We start from the raw sequence: 18,775 nt of genomic DNA, 5'->3' as shown, positions 1-18,775 counted from the left end.
ACTCAGAGTGGGGTTCAATGTCAGCTAATTGAAAGTTAGTACCCCAAATGCTGTCTAATTTACCCCGAAACAATTAGATAGCCGCACCTGAATTGACAGGTTGTGCCAGCATGGGAGAGCCGAGCCAAGGTTAATGGGGTTTTAGTTGACCGGATGGTGTACATATCGCACAGGATTTAAATGGCATTGGATGAACGATCGGACTAAGTGTAGGGTTAAGGCACGAACTTAGTTGTATCCCATACATCAAAGTGCTTGGTAAAAGGTGGTAAAAGGATAAACCCTCGGCCTCTGCCTATGCTGCAGACATGGCAGAAGCCATCATAACAGTTGAGAAAACTAACAGACAGATGTTTCATTTTTCAGCAGGTCACCAAGGAAAAACTCATTCAGCCGAGTTTATTCAACAGAGAGCACGATCGTACTGGTTATGATACCATTGCAAGAAATGTTCCATTATTTCATAAGATCAATGCTCTGCCTATCTTACTTAGTCTAACCCGACTAGATGAAGGTGATGGCATAGAAAGCACATTGACAGGAAACAGAGCAAAATATAATTTAAGCTGTAAACTTAGGTTCAACAACACAGAGCTGGAAAGGGCCCAAAAGAGAGCATCTACATCTTGATCTCTTTGCCAGAAAGCAAAGACATTATGACTTGATCCCACCAACTCAAGCAGCACTCAAAGAGCATGCCAAACGTGCTTCTTATGAGGCTGGATACGTGTGGGGACAGGCATTGAAGCGACATCCACAAATGCCGAGCCCATCTGACTGGGGATGGGTGGAACAGGACGAGAAGTGGAAAGTCTTCTGGACTCCACTTCCACCTATTGCGGAGAGTTGTTGGGAGTTGACCAAATGTGGGTGCACCAAGGCATGTACTGGAAGGTGTAAGTGCTTCAGATATGGACTCAGTTGCACATGCCTATGTAGTTGCCCCTGCTAGAACCTATTTGCATGTTTATTTTGCCAGAGTTGTTCCCCGTTGTCCTCTGTGTTTTCAAGTGTAGGCCTATGGCTCGGCTTCCCCTCGCCACATCAGTGCATCATGTTTTACTTTGTCACCAGTCTATTAGTGTGTAATTTTCAGTTGTTATTTTGTAACATTGCTTCCACTGCCATACGTAACAGTGAAGCACATTTTCAGTTTAGTTCATTAGTATAGTTTGTCATGGTTCCGTGGCTACTGCCATTCAGTATTAGCCATTGCTCAATTATAATTTTGGAGCACTGTCCGTTAAGCACCACAACTGTGCTAATCAGCACCACAACTGTGCTCATTTATTAGTCATATTTTTTTCTTTCCCCATTTCTTAGTATTTATTTGACACATGTAATGGCTGTTAGTTAAAAAATAAAAAATAAATCCTCCCCTGTGACTGTTAACTTGTTGTGGTAAGGGAGCTTGTGTACCTCAGTGAACCCTGAGAGCTATGCCAGTGGGAGGCAACTCCTGACAGGTTTTACCAAACTGGAGAGGTCGTGGGCGAGGACTCAGACAAAACACAGTCAAACAACCTCTCTTGACAGAGCTTTTTGAGGAACCCAATACATTTCTATGAGAAAAGGTATCATTTAAAGATCCACATGGCGGGCGGCAGTCATCTTGAAATTTCAAGTGGTGGTTGTGGGGTTTCTTGTCAAATGACCTTTTGAGACAGCTCATGGCAATTTTCATGCTTGTATCACCAACTAAATGATTTCTTAAGCTTAACTGCTCCACTAAGGTGGTGGCCATCTTGAAAAATGGCCGCCATCTTGAAATTTCAAGTAGCTGTGGGTGGATTATTGTCAAGTGACCCACAGAGACTGCTCATGCCAATTTTCATGCTTGTATCACCAAATGAACCATTATATAACTTAAATGCTCCACTAAAGTGTTGGCCATCTTGAAAAATGGCCGCCATCTTGAAATTTCAAGTAGCTGTGGGTGGCATATTGTCAAGTGACCCACCGAGACTGCTCATGCCAATTTCCATGCTTGTATCACCAAATAAACCATTATATAACTTAATTGCTCCACTAAAGTGTTGGCCATCTTGAAAAATGGCCGCCATGTTGAAATGTCAAGTAGCTGGCTGTGGGTGGCCTATTGTCAAGTGACCCACAGAGACTATTCATGCCAATTTTCATGCTTGTATCACCAAATAAACCATCATATCACTTAACTGCCCACTAAGGTGTCGGCCATCTTGAAATTACAACTGCCTCGGACAATTTTCTTGTCAAGTGACCCATGGAGACTGCTCATGCCAATTTTCACGCTTTTATCATCAACTGAAAGATTCTGCCAATAAAAAGCATTTAGCCGCTCCACTCATCATCCATCAAAGACGCAGTGCCTTGGATTCCTTTTCTTTGCAAGCCTATTTGGGCTGTATTCTTGACGAATACCTGACAGGTGAAAGCATGGCAACAAAGGTGATCAAAAGAATGTCCTCTTTTGTCTACAAAAGTGCTCTCAGGACTCTTTCCGGACCCCTCATTCAGCCCCTCTTTGACTATGCTTGCACCTCCTGGTACTCCAACATCTCAATGTCACTAAAGACTAAGCTTCAAACCTCCCAAAACAAACTGATCCGACTACTTTGCAGCCTGGGTCACATGACCTGCCTTTTCCCCACACATTTTGCTAGCCTAGGATGGGTCAGGGTAGAGGACAGGGTTAAACAATTAAAAATGGGTTTGGCTTTCAAAATAGTCAATGACCTCAATGACCTCAATACTAGAGGTAGCGTAAACAACGATCTGGTAACACCCACCTATAGAACAAACATGGGTAAATTCTCCTTTTACAGCACTGCCACCCAATTGTGGAATGCCCTGACCACATCCCTCAAAAAAAGTTTTTCACTGGCTTCCTTTAAAACAACCCTGGAAATGCACCTTTCAGGAGGCTAAAGGGGGAGGTAGTTATCACTTCTCCCTCCCCCGCTTTATTTCCCTACTCTGTACATAATAGTGTTTTATATTTCTGATGATATTGAATGTTTGGTGCTATTTTTTATGTTGATGAATTGAATTCCTAGGACCCCAATGGAAACAAGACCGCACAGACTTTTTTGGTGTTATCCTTTTAGACAAAGTGTTTGACTGTACTCTGTTTTTACATTTCTGTCCAATAAAATATTCAATCAATCAGTCAGTCTGCAGTCCAAACCTTTTGGGAGTTAAGCAGTACTTATTTGAAAACCTTTTTTGTTCCTATTTAGTAACTGTTTAGTCAGGTTTTGTAGGCAATAGCTCTTTACATGGAACATGGAAGATATATTTAAATAGATTTACATTTTATGAATCCAGTGTTGACTATGATGTTATTTTTCTGCTCCTAGCCATCCTGCACATGGTTGAGTGTAAAGAGGAGGTTTCTCTTGAACAGGAGAGGAGCCCCAGTCTGCTCCAGGAGGAACCAGAGCCTCCAAAGATTAAAAAGGAACAGGAGGAGCTACTTCAAAGACCAGAGGAGCCTGTTGGGTCTATGTTGTTACTAGCAGTGAAAAGTGAAGTTGATGAAGACACCTCTTCACACTGCTCTGAAGTTGAAGTTGAGCTTGAATCTGACACTGAAGTCACTGAAGACAGTGATGATTGGGGGGAGACGAGTGGAGGTGTCCATACTGGAGAAAAACCTTTCCAGTGTGAAGATTGTGACAAGAGTTTCATTAAGTCTCATGGCCTGAAAAAACACCAGCGTGTCCACACTGGAGAAAAACCTTTCCAGTGTGAACATTGCAACAAGTGTTTCAGTGAGTCAGGTTCCCTGAAGACACACCAACGTATCCACACTGGAGAGAAACCTTTCCATTGTGAACATTGTAACAAGAGTTTCAGTAAGTCATCTGACCTGAAGATACACCAGCGTGTCCACACTGGAGACAAACCTTTCCACTGTGAACATTGTGACAAGAGTTTCAGTAAGTCATCTGACCTGAAGATACACCAGCGTATCCACACTGGAGACAAACCTTTCCACTGTGAACATTGTGACAAGAGTTTCAGTAAGTCATCTGACCTGAAGAAACACCATCGTGTCCACACTGGAGAAAAACCTTTCCAGTGTAAACATTGCAACAAGTGTTTCAGTGTGTCATTTTCCCTGAAGACACACCAGCGTGTCCACACTGGAGAAAAACCTTTTCACTGTAAACATTGCATCAAGAGTTTCAGTCAGTCATCTGACCTGAAGATACACCAGCGTATCCACACTGGAGACAAACCTTTCCACTGTGAACATTGTGACAAGAGTTTCAGTAAGTCATCTGACCTGAAGAGACACCAGCGTATCCACACTGGAGAAAAACCTTTCCAGTGTAAACATTGTAACAAGAGTTTCATTCAGGCATTTGACATGAAGAGACACCATCGTGTCCACACTGGAGAAAAACTCTTGCCACAATGTTAACAGTGTGAGAAGAGTTTCAGTCAGTAAGTGCTCTGAAAAGACATCAGTGCATTCACACCAAGGGAAATAATGTCCACTATAAATGACTTCACTAGGAGAATCAAATTAAACAGCTCTATGTTGTCAGGGAGTTGGATATACAGGCAAAACTATCATGGATATTTATACTGCTCCTGTCAACAGAAGTTTCCATTAGGACTCGTCTTTTGGAGACATATCCCAGGTCTTTTGTTTTCTTCTTTTAAAACCTCACAACACATAGTTTAACGTGTTAAATATAAAATATATATACAGTATATATATATATATGTTTTACCTTGAGGTATTTTAACTGGAGACCTTGCACTAATGAAGTATTCATGTTATGTTGTAATTATGTGTGCATGTACATGTGCACAATTATGTCATTGCGAACGCGGAAGGAGGGCGCGCCTCCGCCCAAGTGGAGCTTACTATGAAAGTCTGCTCGGCTTGTGTCTCTGTGTGTCTGTGTGTCTGTGTGCAGTGCACTGCCTGGGTGCGGCCGACAGAGGACGCCAGAGTGCAGCTACAGTCAAAACACAAACACACACACACACACACACACACAGAGTTCGTAAATACACAATATTTTCGAGCTGCGTTCGCTTCCAGCGTTCGCGCGTCTTACTTGTATATGTACTGTATGTTACGGGTCTATTTGGTTCCATATGTACACTCTTAAATGTATTTTGGTGTTATTCATGTATACCATAATAGAAAGAGAAGATGATGTCACACCATTGGAAGTAACAAATGAAAACCTCCCAATGTCACGGCACTTGTCCATTGAACTCCATTTAACGGTCCCTTAAGCTATATAAATGACTAGCCCCTATTGGGACCCTGTTTATTTTTTTTGTATTTGGGAAGGTGGTATCCAGGGTCCCTTGACACAATGGAAACAAGCCCTTAGGGCTTTTGGTGTTATCCTTTTAGCACCATTGAATCCACAAGTTTCCTAGACCGTTGTGGGCATCACTTCCTGTCGATTTGATCCAATGAAATCGACAGGAAGTGATGCCCACAACACCCTAGGAAACTTGTGGATAATCGTACCACTGTACTATTTGCAAACTGTTAATAAAGTATTCAATCAATGATTAGGTACACCATTTTAGGTCGGCCTTTTTATTTTATTTATATGTTTATTTGACAGGGACAATACAAAAAACAATACAAGTTATAAAACATGAAACCGTTGCATTGTATATGGGGGTTATAGCCAAGGCTAATTTGCGACCCCAGTCCTGGTTAGACCTTTCTAATATACAAAATATATACACATATCTACCTAGTAAAACATTGACCCAAATGGGACCCTGACCCATTTAATCACAATCAATCTATCTTACAGAACTGTTTCCTGTTTCCCAGAACATTCTGGTACAACAACCAAACTCAGAACTATTTGGAACATACATTGCTTTGAAAAAACTTGTGATACTCTTACTGTGTCACAGTCTGAATATACCATACAGACTGAATTTATCATAGAAATATTGATATAGTTACATAGTTTGAAAATGATATGGTTAACATGTTTAATACATGGTATGTTGTTGTGTCATGTAACATGGTTTGTTGGTATATGTTGTATCCTGCATTTCTATGAGACGTGATCAGACCTGTGCAGCATCAATGTGCAGTGATGGAAGCTGTTGTAGGGCTGACTCTGTAGATTCATTTTCTGATTAATTAATTGAGAAGCAATTATGTTTTTTCTCTTTGATTAATGACATCAGCCCTATCTTATACTATGCTGTACAACAGTGTTGTGCAAGACTTGAAGGAAAATATCTGATCTACAAGCTTAAAACGCATCGCACTGTGACGCGATGTGAGCTTGTAGATCTGCTATTTTCAATATTTTTGCCTGTAATGACATGCCCAAAATATAAATTGTAATCATTTAAATTGAATTAGTTGCATTAACTGTTGCACTCCTAGATGGATGTTCTGGTCGCTACAGGTCAGGAAGGTCACTGTTACTGTATATAAACAATGGACAGTACCCGATCCCAAAACAAACTTGTAAGGCTACTTCTTGGCCTCAATCACAAAACCCATCTAACCCCTGCTCATTTTGCTAGGATTGGATGGCTTAGGATTGAGGACAGAGTACAGCAACTTGCTATGGGCCATGGTCTTCAAGATGCACCACAACATTGGGATCCCCCTGTATTTGTCAAAATACTTCCAAAATGTTAATCAAGTCCATGATCATAACACCAGAGGCAGCTCCACAAATCATGTTCAACCCTTTTTGGCTCAACAAAGGGAAGGAACTCGTTCTCATGACTCATGCTATTCATCAAAAATGTGGAATGCCCTACCAAAAGGAGTAAAGGAGTGTAAAACCCTACTCACTTTCAAAACTGCCCTAAAGATACACCTTCAGGAGGCTGCAATTCCAAAATAACCCCTGTCCAAATCTTAACCTACCCTAAGTCCTAACCTACCCCCCTCCCCCCTTTCTCTTTCTTCTCTTGTACATATTTTTTTCATATTCTTTCTTCTCTTGTACATATTTTTTCACTCTTCATACCAGTAACCTGTAAACTGATTGTATGACATTCTGTATAGTAGCGTGTATATCTGTCTGTCTGTCATCATGATTTGTGTGCATGGGGTTCTCATCTTAAACAAGATTAATGAGTTCCAGTTTAGTAGACCTTGTATTGTGTGAATTTGTACTTCTGTACTGCTATTCTCATGTCTTACTAAATACAAGTACATCAATCAATCAATCAGACCAACAGTGGGGGGCAGCAACACGCCAACTGGCGTCTAGACAGACTCTGGTGTGTACAGTCTATGGGGTGGACCCCCAGACCCCCGCTTGGGACGTGTGATATCAGTGCATGCAATCATACAGAGATATTAACTTTTAAGTAATGAATGGTTATTATTGGGTCTTACATTATTGCTTCAGTCATCAAATCAATTTCTGTAGACCTATTATTATTACTATTAGCGTCTTGTAGCCGTCATTCCTTGATTCTCACATGCATGCCCAAATATTGTAATGTTTATTTTGTTACTGTTGACTCTGTTTTTGATCATTGTAATGCAGTCAGAGTATTTTACTTCTGTGGAACAGTTAATAACAAAGTAATGTTGACAATGCAATGTTATGTAATAATTGGTGTGTTTGTTGTGTGAGGGTGCTGGGGGGGTCTAAAGTCAGAGTCAACATTATCAACAATATACAGAGTTACATCCTTCCAAAACTTGTTAGTGTGGGTGCAATACCAAAATATGTGTAGCATTGTCGCTTTCCTCCTCCGCTGTGGAGAGGACTGGTGACGCGAGGTTACATTTGATTGGCCGGGTAGGAGGGGCGTGTCGTCACTCGTCATTTCCCACACGAAGGGGACGGACGAACAACAAACACACACATGATGCACCGAGGCAAGGTGGAGGATGTCGTCAATGATGAGATGAAGAGACAGAGAAGAACAGGCATGTCTTCATGGCTGTAGAGCTGAAGAGACAGAGAACAGGCATATGTCTTCATGGCTGTGCCCCACCGTGCTGCTGTGTGTCTACGGCTTCTTCTCTGACTTCAGACCCTACGAGCCTTTCCTCACCGCCTTCCTCCTGGAAGACGACAAGAACCTCACACTGACACAGGTATTAAAATAACAATAATTATTATTATTATTAACAAGGAGAGGACAAGAACCTCACTCTGACATAGCCATGGTTCACATCACGCTTGTATACAACATCACATGACTGTCATACCATGATGACATGACTGTCATGGTATGACAGTCATGTTTCAGGGCTAACTCTGCCACAGGTATTAAAATAATAATAATTATTATTAATAAGGAGAGGACAAGAACCTCACTCTGACACAGGTATTAAAATAATAATAATAATAATAATTAATAAGGAGAGGACAAGAACCTCACACTGACACAGGTATTAAAATAATAATAATAATAATAATAATAAGGAGAGGACAAGAACCTCACTGACACAGGTATTAAAATAATAATAATTATTATTAATAAGGAGAGGACAAGAACTTCACTCTGACACAGGTATTACAATAATAATAATAATAATTAATAAGGAGAGGACAAGAACCTCACACTGACACAGGTATTAAAATAATAATAATAATAATAATAAGGAGAGGACAAGAACCTCACTGACACAGGTATTAAAATAAAAATTATTATTATTAATAAGGAGAGGACAAGAACCTCACTCTGACACAGGTATTAAAATAATAATAATAATTAATAAGGAGAGGACAAGAACCTCACTCTGACACAGGTATTATAATACTAATAATAATAATGAATAAGGAGAGGACAATAACCTTACACAGGTTGCCATGCCCCCTCAGAGTGGGCATGGCACCGCGTCATCTCAATTTTAAATTGGCTATTTTGTTTTTCCTAAAAAACAAACCAAAGAAAACTAAATAAAAACAATAGTCGAAAATGGTCTGAAGTAGCCTTGGATCAAGACTATCACAGATGCATTTTATCAAGCCTGACTTTTGCTTTCATTTCATTGTATTTTATCGAAAATAAAAGCCTTTGCTGTCAAGAAAAAGAAGAACAAGTTTTTATATTCTTTTGATTACTTTTGATGCAGTAATGGTCTTTTTTATTTTCTTAATTTTTTGGGGGGAGTTATTAAAACGGTCTGAAAAGTCCTTAAATTGTCACTTCACTGTCCATCTGGGGACCCCCTCAAAAAAGTCATGTTGGGACCGGACCCACATGTTGAGAACCACTGCACTAAACTACGGCCGCCCCAGATCTACTTCCACCTGTAAATGAGTCCTGTCAAGCTCATATTCACTCTCTCTACCACCTGAGAAATTAATCCAGTTCACTGTTGTTCTTTCAGCTTGTGAAAGAGATCTACCCGTTATGGACGTACTCCTACCTGGCGCTGCTGTTCCCCGTGTTCCTGGCCACGGACTACCTGTGCTACCGGCCCGTCCTGCTTCTGCAGGCGGCCAGCCTGGTGGCCACCTACTCGCTGCTGCTGGCGGCCCGGGGCGTGGCCGCCATGCAGCTGGTGGAGCTGTTCTTCGGCCTGGCCACGGCGGCCGACGTGGCCTACTACTCCTACATCTACAGCGTGGTGGAGCCCGCCCGCTACCAGAGGGTGACGGGCTACTGCCGCGGCGTCTCGCTGCTGGGCTCGGCGCTGGGCTCCCTGCTGGGACAGGTACGGTTGGTTGGACAATGAATGAATTGTTTTCTTTTGTTGTCTTGAGCCATGCACAGGGTCATTCACAACAAACATCACAAAAACAACACATGGACCGGAAAGGTGTAGGCTGAAGCCGTGGCTTATAATGCCTACCCTTTTTACCTTGAAACAGAATGAAACAGAAATGATAGCAAAACGTTGAGCTTGGGCTTAGCTATTTATATTATTATTATTATTTGTTAATATACCCCTTGACATGGTGCAGTCCAAACTAATTGCCTCCAGCTGAGTATAAAAAGCAACAAACGGATTCAGTCAGTTGGTGTTAGGATGAGAACTATAGTGCTTGGCAACGTTGCCACGGGGGGGGGGGGGGGGGGCGTGGCATAGTAGTTGCAGACATACTCGTGGGGGTCAATGTTAAGTCAACCTGTTTATCCCCCACCAAGATGTCCGCCGCTCCAAATGACACTTTTTGACGCCCCCCTTCAGGATTTTTTGCTACGTACTATAGGTACCACCATGTCACCTGTGTTGGAGCCAGTGGCGTCCCCAGGATTTACATTTAGGGCAGGCGAGATGTTTGGCCCCCCCCCAAGAAAGAAATTTCAACTAAATCGAAAATCGGTGATCGAAAACCAGTGAAGGTGGCCGTTTTCAAGATGTTTTGGCCATTATCTCTGGAACAGAAGGTCCAATCTGCTCAGTTCAAAGCTTGTTGGATGCGTGACTTTGAGGACATTATGCACGCAATGACACATTTTCGGGTTATTTGGGTTTTTTAGGGGAGGCGAGATCTTAGTTGGGCAGGCGACCGCCTTGGCGCCCTGAGTCTACAGTGGGTACGCCACTGGTTGGAGCCCCAGTTTAAATGTCTTTTTGTTTTTTTTAGTCGCTGAATAAAGCACTTTTTGACTGCACTTTACAAGCGCCTCTGTACTGCTTCCAGCCACTAGATGGCTCATTCCTACAAAGACATTTCTTTTAGAATCGGCCCTTGTGTCTAAATGGGTTACTGCCCCCCCTCCCTCTCTCTCTGGACAGGTGCTGGTGACCGTGCTCCACGTCCCTCTGTACTACCTGGTCGGCCTCACCTTGGCGTCGGCCGCCACAGCATTCCTGGCGCCCTGGTTCCTGCCCGTGGCCAGCCAGAGCTTGTTCTTCCACAAGGGCCCGGGGACGGGCGAGGGGGCGGAGCCTCGGGGCCCCGGAGACCACATGGAGGACGCAGAGAGTAAAGTGCCTCTGACTTTAGAGGACGGCGTGGCGGCGGTGAGTCACTCGATTGTTAACAGTGATACAAATGAAGCCCATTTTTAGACTAAATCTCATGTATTACAGTTCTCAGCATTAACTCTCGACGCGTTTTCGAGTCAAATGCTACTTAACCCACAGACGCCATCGACGCGTTAGACGCGCTGATAGCTTTTTCATTGTTTAATCTGTGATCGAGCTGTTCTGTGTATTTTTCACCATCAGTTTCTCTTTTTGTTCACTTCACACTCACCCGGATCCGGATTCATGACGCAGATTCCGTTTCCGGTTCTCCAGAAGCTTGAAAGTCTCATTTTAGGCCAGAATAGGGAAAAACACGTTTTCACACGGTATAAAAAACGTCTATTTTCTTTAGTCTGGATGACGAACAGTTATCGTCGTCATGTACACCAACGATCTGAAGCCCGAGCGGCGAGCGGCGAAAGCGTCATATCCAGACGTTTGGACTGTTTTAGCCTGTTTGGGGGGGGGGGGGGGGGTCGAGCCAGTGAGCGAGTGATCGAGAGGTCGATCTGCTGGTCGATCTGTCGTGTGTGTTTAAAACCGCAGCCAGACAAACGATTTGAATGTAAATAACAAAGTAAAAAAAAAAAATCGCTGGCACTGGGGGAGTACTTTATGAAAATACTCTGGCAGTCTTAAAGTGCTCGTTTCACACCCGTTTCCCAAATCGCACGTTAAGGACACAATGTTTCAGTCGTGAGATTTAATTTAGCTTTAATCCATTTGGCAAAAGACTTCAGTGTATGTAGAGCTTGCCTGCGTAAACTGCAGAAAGGTACGCGCCATGGTGTCAAAAAAAGCATAAAACGAATATCAGTGTCTTTCTAACAATTGGATTGTCTATGTAATAATTAACTGCATGGGCATATAATGGAACAACTAGAACAGTCGGGCAAAGTTCACAAAATTACATTGCTGCACTGTAATGCAGCCTTTAAAACAACATGTGTGTCCTATTCAATATATTAACATAATCCAACATCCCAGACAATATCTAGTCTCATATTACGATATCAGTATAACAGTGATTATCCGTTCCATAGTTAATGGCAGTTGAAAGTAGGTTGTTTTTGCCATAAAACTAAAAAGCAACAAATCAGAGAAAAAGGCATGTTTCCAAATCCATTAGAATGGCAGTGAATGTGGCTGTTTTTTAGGGTTCTTTTGCGACCGCGTGATCTCCTGCATCATTCATGGCAGTCAATGAGTTAATTTTCTGTTTTGCATCCTTTTTAAGTTGTGTTTTTGAGACTTGTTTAAATAAAGTTACCCCCCCCAGGTCCCCAAGGCCAGCCAGGCCACTAGAGGGAGACACAGCGTTGGCGGCGGAGGGCTGCTGGAGGTGCTCCGCCTCCTGTGGGAGGACTTCCTCCAGTGCTACTCGAGTCGCCCCCTGCTGGCCTGGTCGGCGTGGTGGGCCCTGTCCACCTGCGGCTACTTCCAGGTGCTCAACTACGCCCAGGCCCTGTGGGAGGAGGTCCTGCCCTCGCAGCACGCCGACATCTACAACGGCTACGTGGAGACGCTCGCCACGCTGCTAGGTGAGGCCTACACGTGTCCCTGTTGTCATTTAACCCATTAAGACAGGGAAAGTCATTTTAACATTTCTTTGGGCTATTCAAAATGAGCTGATCTTCAAGCTCATGACCCACCCCCCGATCCGAACCAAACCAAAGCATGCCGGTTCCCGAACAAATGCGCAGTTTGGGCTGTTTTCTGTGTTCTGTTCTGTCTAAAATCGCCGGCGGGGGGGTGGGGGGGGCTGCCCGCTGGCTGCATGAGCAGCAGCCGCCGCTGCCTCAACTCTATGGGGTGGAGTCCAAGACCGTTCAAGGTTGGACCAAATCTTGGGGACACCCCTAATGGCTGTCTTTGGAGCTGGTCTGACTGAGATGTAGTGTGGAAAGAAATGAGACCATATGGTCGTGACGTAAATAACGTCACGAGATCTTCGAAGATTACTAGATAGCTAAAAACACAGATTATACACACAAAAAAAACTGGATCTTGTTTCTTGAGTCCTAAACTTTAAAATAAGATCTGGTTGCAAAATCGGCGAAATGTCCCTTTAATAATGAAAAAAAAAGTGTTTTTTTCAACAAAAAAAGGGGTTTAGTGAAAGTTACAGGTATGGTGTGTGCGATGCGATGTGAAATGTGAGCTTTCCATAATCACAGTAATCCATAATCATATTCCATCATATTCAAGGGCTGGAGAGAAAAGAGACACTTAAGACTACTGCAGAGGGGAGGTGTGTGTGTGTGTGTGTGTGTGTGTGTGTGTGTGTGTGTGTGTGTGTGTGTGTGTGTGTGTGTGTGTGTGTGTGTGTGTGTGTGTGTGTGTGTGTGTGTGTGTGTGTGTGTCCGTCCAGCTGATGCTTGTTGTCGCATAATGAATGAACATACTTTTCACAAGGTTGATATTTTGGTATTATAAATACAATGTTTGATTGGTCTTTCAATATTTTTGAGATACTGGATAGGCTAGATATAGGAGATGCAGGCTTGACATATTTCATTTTGTGTAATTATGTGTTATATTTAAATTGCAGATGTATAAACGCACAGAGCATGGTTTTGCAACACATTTATGACATGCCCAGAAAGGGGGGGGGGGGCTTTACAGCAGATCAAGTGATTTCCAGTAAATGACTCGGCACAACAAAAAGTCAAAGAATGAAGCTGTTACTAGCACAATGTACACAAAGTATAGGCTAGATACTCCGGGTCAAATATTACTATTAAGTAAAAGTACGGGAGTACTTACTTAAAATATTTAGGTATTCAAAAGTAATAGTTTTGCTGTGTTGCTGTATTGATAATGCAGTTACTTAATGACTCTCTGAAACCACCTATTGACTGGCTTTTAGATTGCCTATACAAAAATACAGTCTAATCAACAAAACAGCATGGCCATGTTCTGATACAGCCGTGTGTGCGTGTGTGGGTGTGAACCCCTGCCGGTTCTCTGATTTTTGAGTGGTGCCAACCACTCCTATATCTGACTTTTTCCGTGTGTCCGTATGTATGTATGTATGTCTGTCCAATAAACAAACATTGATGACAACATCAATACGGGGGTCAATACAGGGCTCATCAAAGGCACCACTCTCTTCACACAGGGTGTGATTTTTTTTATTTTTTTCATAGGCTGTGTCATGATAAATTGACCACATATATGAAGTTAAACAACTACATTCTATCCAAAATATATCTTAAAAGTAAATTCCGTGCCTAAAAAAAGAAGTTTGAGTTTTAAATTGACTCGTTCCATTTTAGTCGGCTGCACTCGGTTCCATTCGGTTTCACTCGAACAGTTCACACCGACACGGACGCGCACATGCGTGCGTTTCATTTACGTCCCGGATACCCGGATGTCAAAACATAAATAGTAGGGAAAATACGGATTGCAGAAAGAGGACTGTGTTTCAATGCAGGAAAACAAACCAGCATCATTATATAGTGGCTGATAGAGGGGACAAAATGCAATATATATATATATATATATATATGAATATTTTTAAAATGTAGGCTTAATGTTGCCTAGAATCCCTTTAACTGCCAGAGTTAAAACATTGTCTATAGCTGCCCTTGCCAGCGATTTCGAGCGTTTTTACTAACCTTTTGAAAAATCATAGAATATTATTATTCTCAACGATCAACCTGGTGATCGCCTCGAAAGACATAGGGGGTCTTGGGGAATCGGGGAGAAAAAAAAGCGTGCCGTCGCGATAATCCGTTCCATAGTTATGGCCAGTTGAATGTAGCTTGTTTCGCCAAAAAGCAACAGAAAGCTGAGAAAATGTGATTTTTATCACCTATATTACTAAATGAAACCAGCTTCATTTTGCTGTGATCACGTTCTGCGGAAGAGCGCCCTTTATTGTAAACCACTGAAAACATCACTTGGTGAGAATCTCGTCATCTCTTCCTTGGCAGTCAACGAGTTAAGCTAATCATCTGGGGACCACCCCCAAAAAAATAATAATTTGGGGACCCCCATGCTTAGAATCACTTTGTCTGCAGCAGACCTATGGCTGGAGTAACCAAGGTTTTTGTCTTGGCTCTCTCCATAGGGGCGTTGGCGGCGTTCGCTGTGGGCTACGTGCAGGTGTCCTGGGCCGTGTGGGGGGAGCTGGCCCTGTGTGTGTTCTCTGTGGTCATGGCCGCCTCCGTCTACGTCATGGACCTGGTGAGGAACATCTGGGTGTGCTATGGCTCCTACGTCCTCTTCAGGGCCACGTACATGCTGCTCATCACCATCGCCACGTGAGTCAACACAACCCTCTCTCCACCCACGTGGTCTTCAGTTAGTTGGGTTACATTAACCCAGTAAGACCTGGAACTGTGTCATTTTTAGATTTGAGCTAAAAAGCATTATTTTACACTTTGGGCTATTCAAAAATAGCAGATATACAAGATCGTAGCGCGGCACCGAGTGCCGCGCTACGAGCTTGTAGATCTGCTATTTTTGAAAAATCGTGAAAATGTGTGCAAGTCTTTGAATATATATATTTTTAAAGCGAACATTTTTAACTCAAATCGTTGCTTCTGGGGGTCCCTGGAACAAAATATTTTGATGGGGGTCCGCGGCCAAATACATTTCATTTTGGGAAAAGATTGAACACCACTGATATAGAAACGTTTTTTTCAGAAAACTGTTGAGATTTAGGAGACATGTAGAATCGGCTTCAGGTCTCAATGGGTTAAGACCGGTCTGTGTCATTTTTTGATTCGAGCTAAAAAAAGCATTATTTTACACTTTGGCTATTCAAAAATAGAAGATCTACTTCCAAGGAAAAGTACACACAGTCATTCAGGACGTTTTATCTTTCCCTCGACGTGATTCTGAATGTCAAATATTCTACGCGTCACTGTACGACGCGAGAGAAACACAGATTCAAAGTTATTGGCCATGTTGTCATCTCCAAAAGATTTAGCCATCAGAATTGCGCATCGCTTCGCCGTCTCACCGTCTGACAATGGTTTCTTACTTTTAGCAAGATCAAGTGAAACGGCATAAGATGCCTTGAGACAGGACTCCTGTATAGTAGCTTTGGTAAAAAAAGCTCTGTTGGTCTTTTATTTTTGATTTCAGGTCAGCGACAATAGCAGATCTGGCAGCTCCAGTGTACTTCTCATATTTGTATTTATGGCCGACATTGGTGTTATAATGGCGACTTAAATTGAAATCTTTCATGGACGATTGCGTCTCTTTGACCAGCAGGCACACACATCTATCCAGAGGCAGGGATTATAACTATTGCATCATCTCACATCAGTACTCGGTGAATGATCAAACAGCAGTGTTTTGCGTTGTAAGTAGGACACCGTTACAGCTCACACTTACTGTAGCAGATGTTTTGGAAATATGTTCTTCCGATTAAATAAATTAGCTATTGGTCAGTGTATAGCACAAATAAAATACATTTAACCCATTTAGACCTGTTACACGGTGTTACACCTGTACGTCGTTAAACCTTTCAAGCGGGGGACGCCTTTTTTGTAAATGAATGTCCCATTTGATTATACTGCAGCGTGACACAAAAGCATCAAAAGTAGCAGATCGCAATGCGTTTTTAGGTTGTAGATCTGCTACTTTTGCTGTTTTAATCCTGAAAAGTAAAGTTTTTGGACATAAATGGGTTTCCACCTGACAAAGACGATCTATGGTCACATAATACATGTTCTTTTTAAAAGAATCTGCCTCAGGTCTAAATGGGTTAATGAATAAATCCAGACAGGTTGATCACTACTGATCCCAATCTGACATTACGTCCTCTTTTTGTTTTTGTTTTTTCCCTGCAGATACCAGATAGCGGCTAGCTTGAGCATGCAGCGCTACGCCCTGGTGTTTGGAGTGAACACCTTTGTGGCTCTGCTGCTGCAGACGCTGCTCACGTTGGTGGTGGTGGACTCTGCTGGCTTAGGCCTGGACGTCTTTACACAGGTGAGACTGCTGGCTTATAATAATAATAATAATAATAATAATAATAATAATACATCACACTTATATCGCACTTTTCATAGTATGCAAAGTCGATATACAAAACAAACAACTCACTACATATATCGGATTCATGTTAAATGTGTGTTTTCAGACATTTAGCAACGTAAACCCTCAATACTTTGTAAACCTGACCTTTGGCTCAGTACTTGATCTGCTCTTTTTTTCCCTGTACACCAAACCTCTTTGCCGAAAATAGCAGTTCGGTCAACCTCACAACGCGGGGTTCTGAAATAATTCCAATGACTTTAAATGATCACCAGCACTCACTTAGACCTGAGGCCGATTCTAAAAACGCCTTCTAAATCCTGACATAGGTTTTCTGAAAAACATGTTTTTATCAAAAGTAAAAAATAAATAAATGATGATGCTATATACTGTGCTATACATATACTGTATATATATATATATATGTTACAGTCTGATTGAAAAGGGAGTGCTTGTTTTCTTCGAGTTCACCTCTGTCAAAATCAACACTGATTAAATAGCCGATCTCCCGTGCTCCCCCGCGGCGGGGCCACCCCGTCAAAAAAGAGAAATGACATCCCGGAGGTACCGAGGGGGGAGACAGCGCTGAGTCGACTGAAGGTGAAGATGCTGAGCGTTTTTCAACGCTCAGCATGACGACTCGCTCGCTTTAGCTCGCTCGGCGGTGCCTCTCGTGGCTCAAGTCACCTTGAGACGCCACGCCTCCGTCGGTGCAAACCGAGTGCACCTTTTTTCAATCGGACTGGTTTTCCAATCGTACTGTGTGACATATATACTGTATAGCAACAGTAGTGTTCCCTGCTTGAAAGGTGTAACAACGTATAGTTGTTCCACGTCTAAATGGGTTAAAGTCTTTCTTAGGCTCTTTTAGTCAATGTAGCAGCAGTGAACGTTTTGGCCGGAGCCTTCCTCATACAGATGAATCATTACGCACGTTCATTGCTGCTGCTGCTGCTGGGTCAATGCGTTTAAAGAACCATAAAGTAGATGTGGTGCATGTGTTCTGAGGGGTGTGTGTTTCCTAGTGTGAAGAACCGGGGGAAGATGTTGTCATGCAGTTCTTTCATGCACATCGCAGGGCAAAGCAAAATGAGAAATCCAAAATAAAGAATCTCCTCTCTTCTTTGTCTGCAGTTCCTCATGTACGGCTGCCTGCTGCTACTTTGTTTATGTGTTACAGTTCCTCATCTACGGCTGCTACTTTGTTTATGTGTTACAGTTCCTCATCTACGGCTGCTACTTTGCCGCCATCGCCGTGGTCTTCCTCCTGGCGGGACTCTACAGGCTGGCCCCCAGGAGGCGCTCTACGCCGCACGTCCCAGACGATGGCCTCCAGGACTCCCTGGCCCGAGACTCTCCTCCGCTCAATGATGCCAGCTCTAAAACATAACCTCTACGATAAGTGGCAGCCCCCAAGACGTTATCTTCCTTATCACAGTAGCACTAAAGCCCACATGCACTAGGAAAGGTGGCAATCGGTTACTCAAAGTGAGCGGTCGTGTGTGGAGAATCCAAAACGTTGGCTTCTTCTTGAACGCCAGCACAAACGAGTCTCTACGTGGTTTCACACGGTAGAGAGCGAACGCTTATTGACGCACAGACAATCTATGACTGTAGGTTAATACGCTTGGCTTAGCTCCATACTCTGTAAAATACAGAAGGCTAATTTAACTCTTAAGAGTGTAAACATAGTACATGCAAATGGTCCCTTCAATTTGTATTTTATTTGTACACTTTCAGATTTGGGTTAACACTCTGGGTTTTTGTGTTTAGGACATCACAGTGACCACATTGGTCCTAAATCTCTGATTGGACATCTGAATGATGATGTCATTACTCTGATTCAGAGGTAGACAGTAATGTACTTTTTTTGGAACATATTCTAAA

General features: G+C 42.7%; 1 protein-coding gene across 1 annotated transcript; it reads left to right on the top strand.

Moving 5' to 3' along the window:
- Nucleotides 1–7,936: 7,936 nt before the first annotated feature.
- On the top strand, nt 7,937–18,560 carry LOC311041124 (thiamine transporter 1-like; the record flags this gene model as incomplete). Its single annotated transcript, XM_084051627.1, has 7 exons — nt 7,937–8,062; nt 9,305–9,631; nt 10,661–10,888; nt 12,174–12,435; nt 14,970–15,162; nt 16,702–16,843; nt 18,108–18,560. The coding sequence occupies 7 exons, from the start codon at nt 7,937–7,939 to the stop codon at nt 18,276–18,278; spliced, it is 1,449 nt and encodes a 482-aa protein (XP_083907753.1). The 3' UTR covers nt 18,279–18,560.
- Nucleotides 18,561–18,775: the final 215 nt, after the last annotated feature.

Source organism: Gymnoscopelus microlampas, assembly GCF_963454915.1.
Source record: "Gymnoscopelus microlampas genome assembly, chromosome: 24".
NCBI lineage: Eukaryota > Metazoa > Chordata > Actinopteri > Myctophiformes > Myctophidae > Gymnoscopelus > Gymnoscopelus microlampas.
The sequence above is the reverse complement of the archived record's forward strand: the minus strand, read 5'-3'. Positions and strand labels throughout refer to the sequence as shown.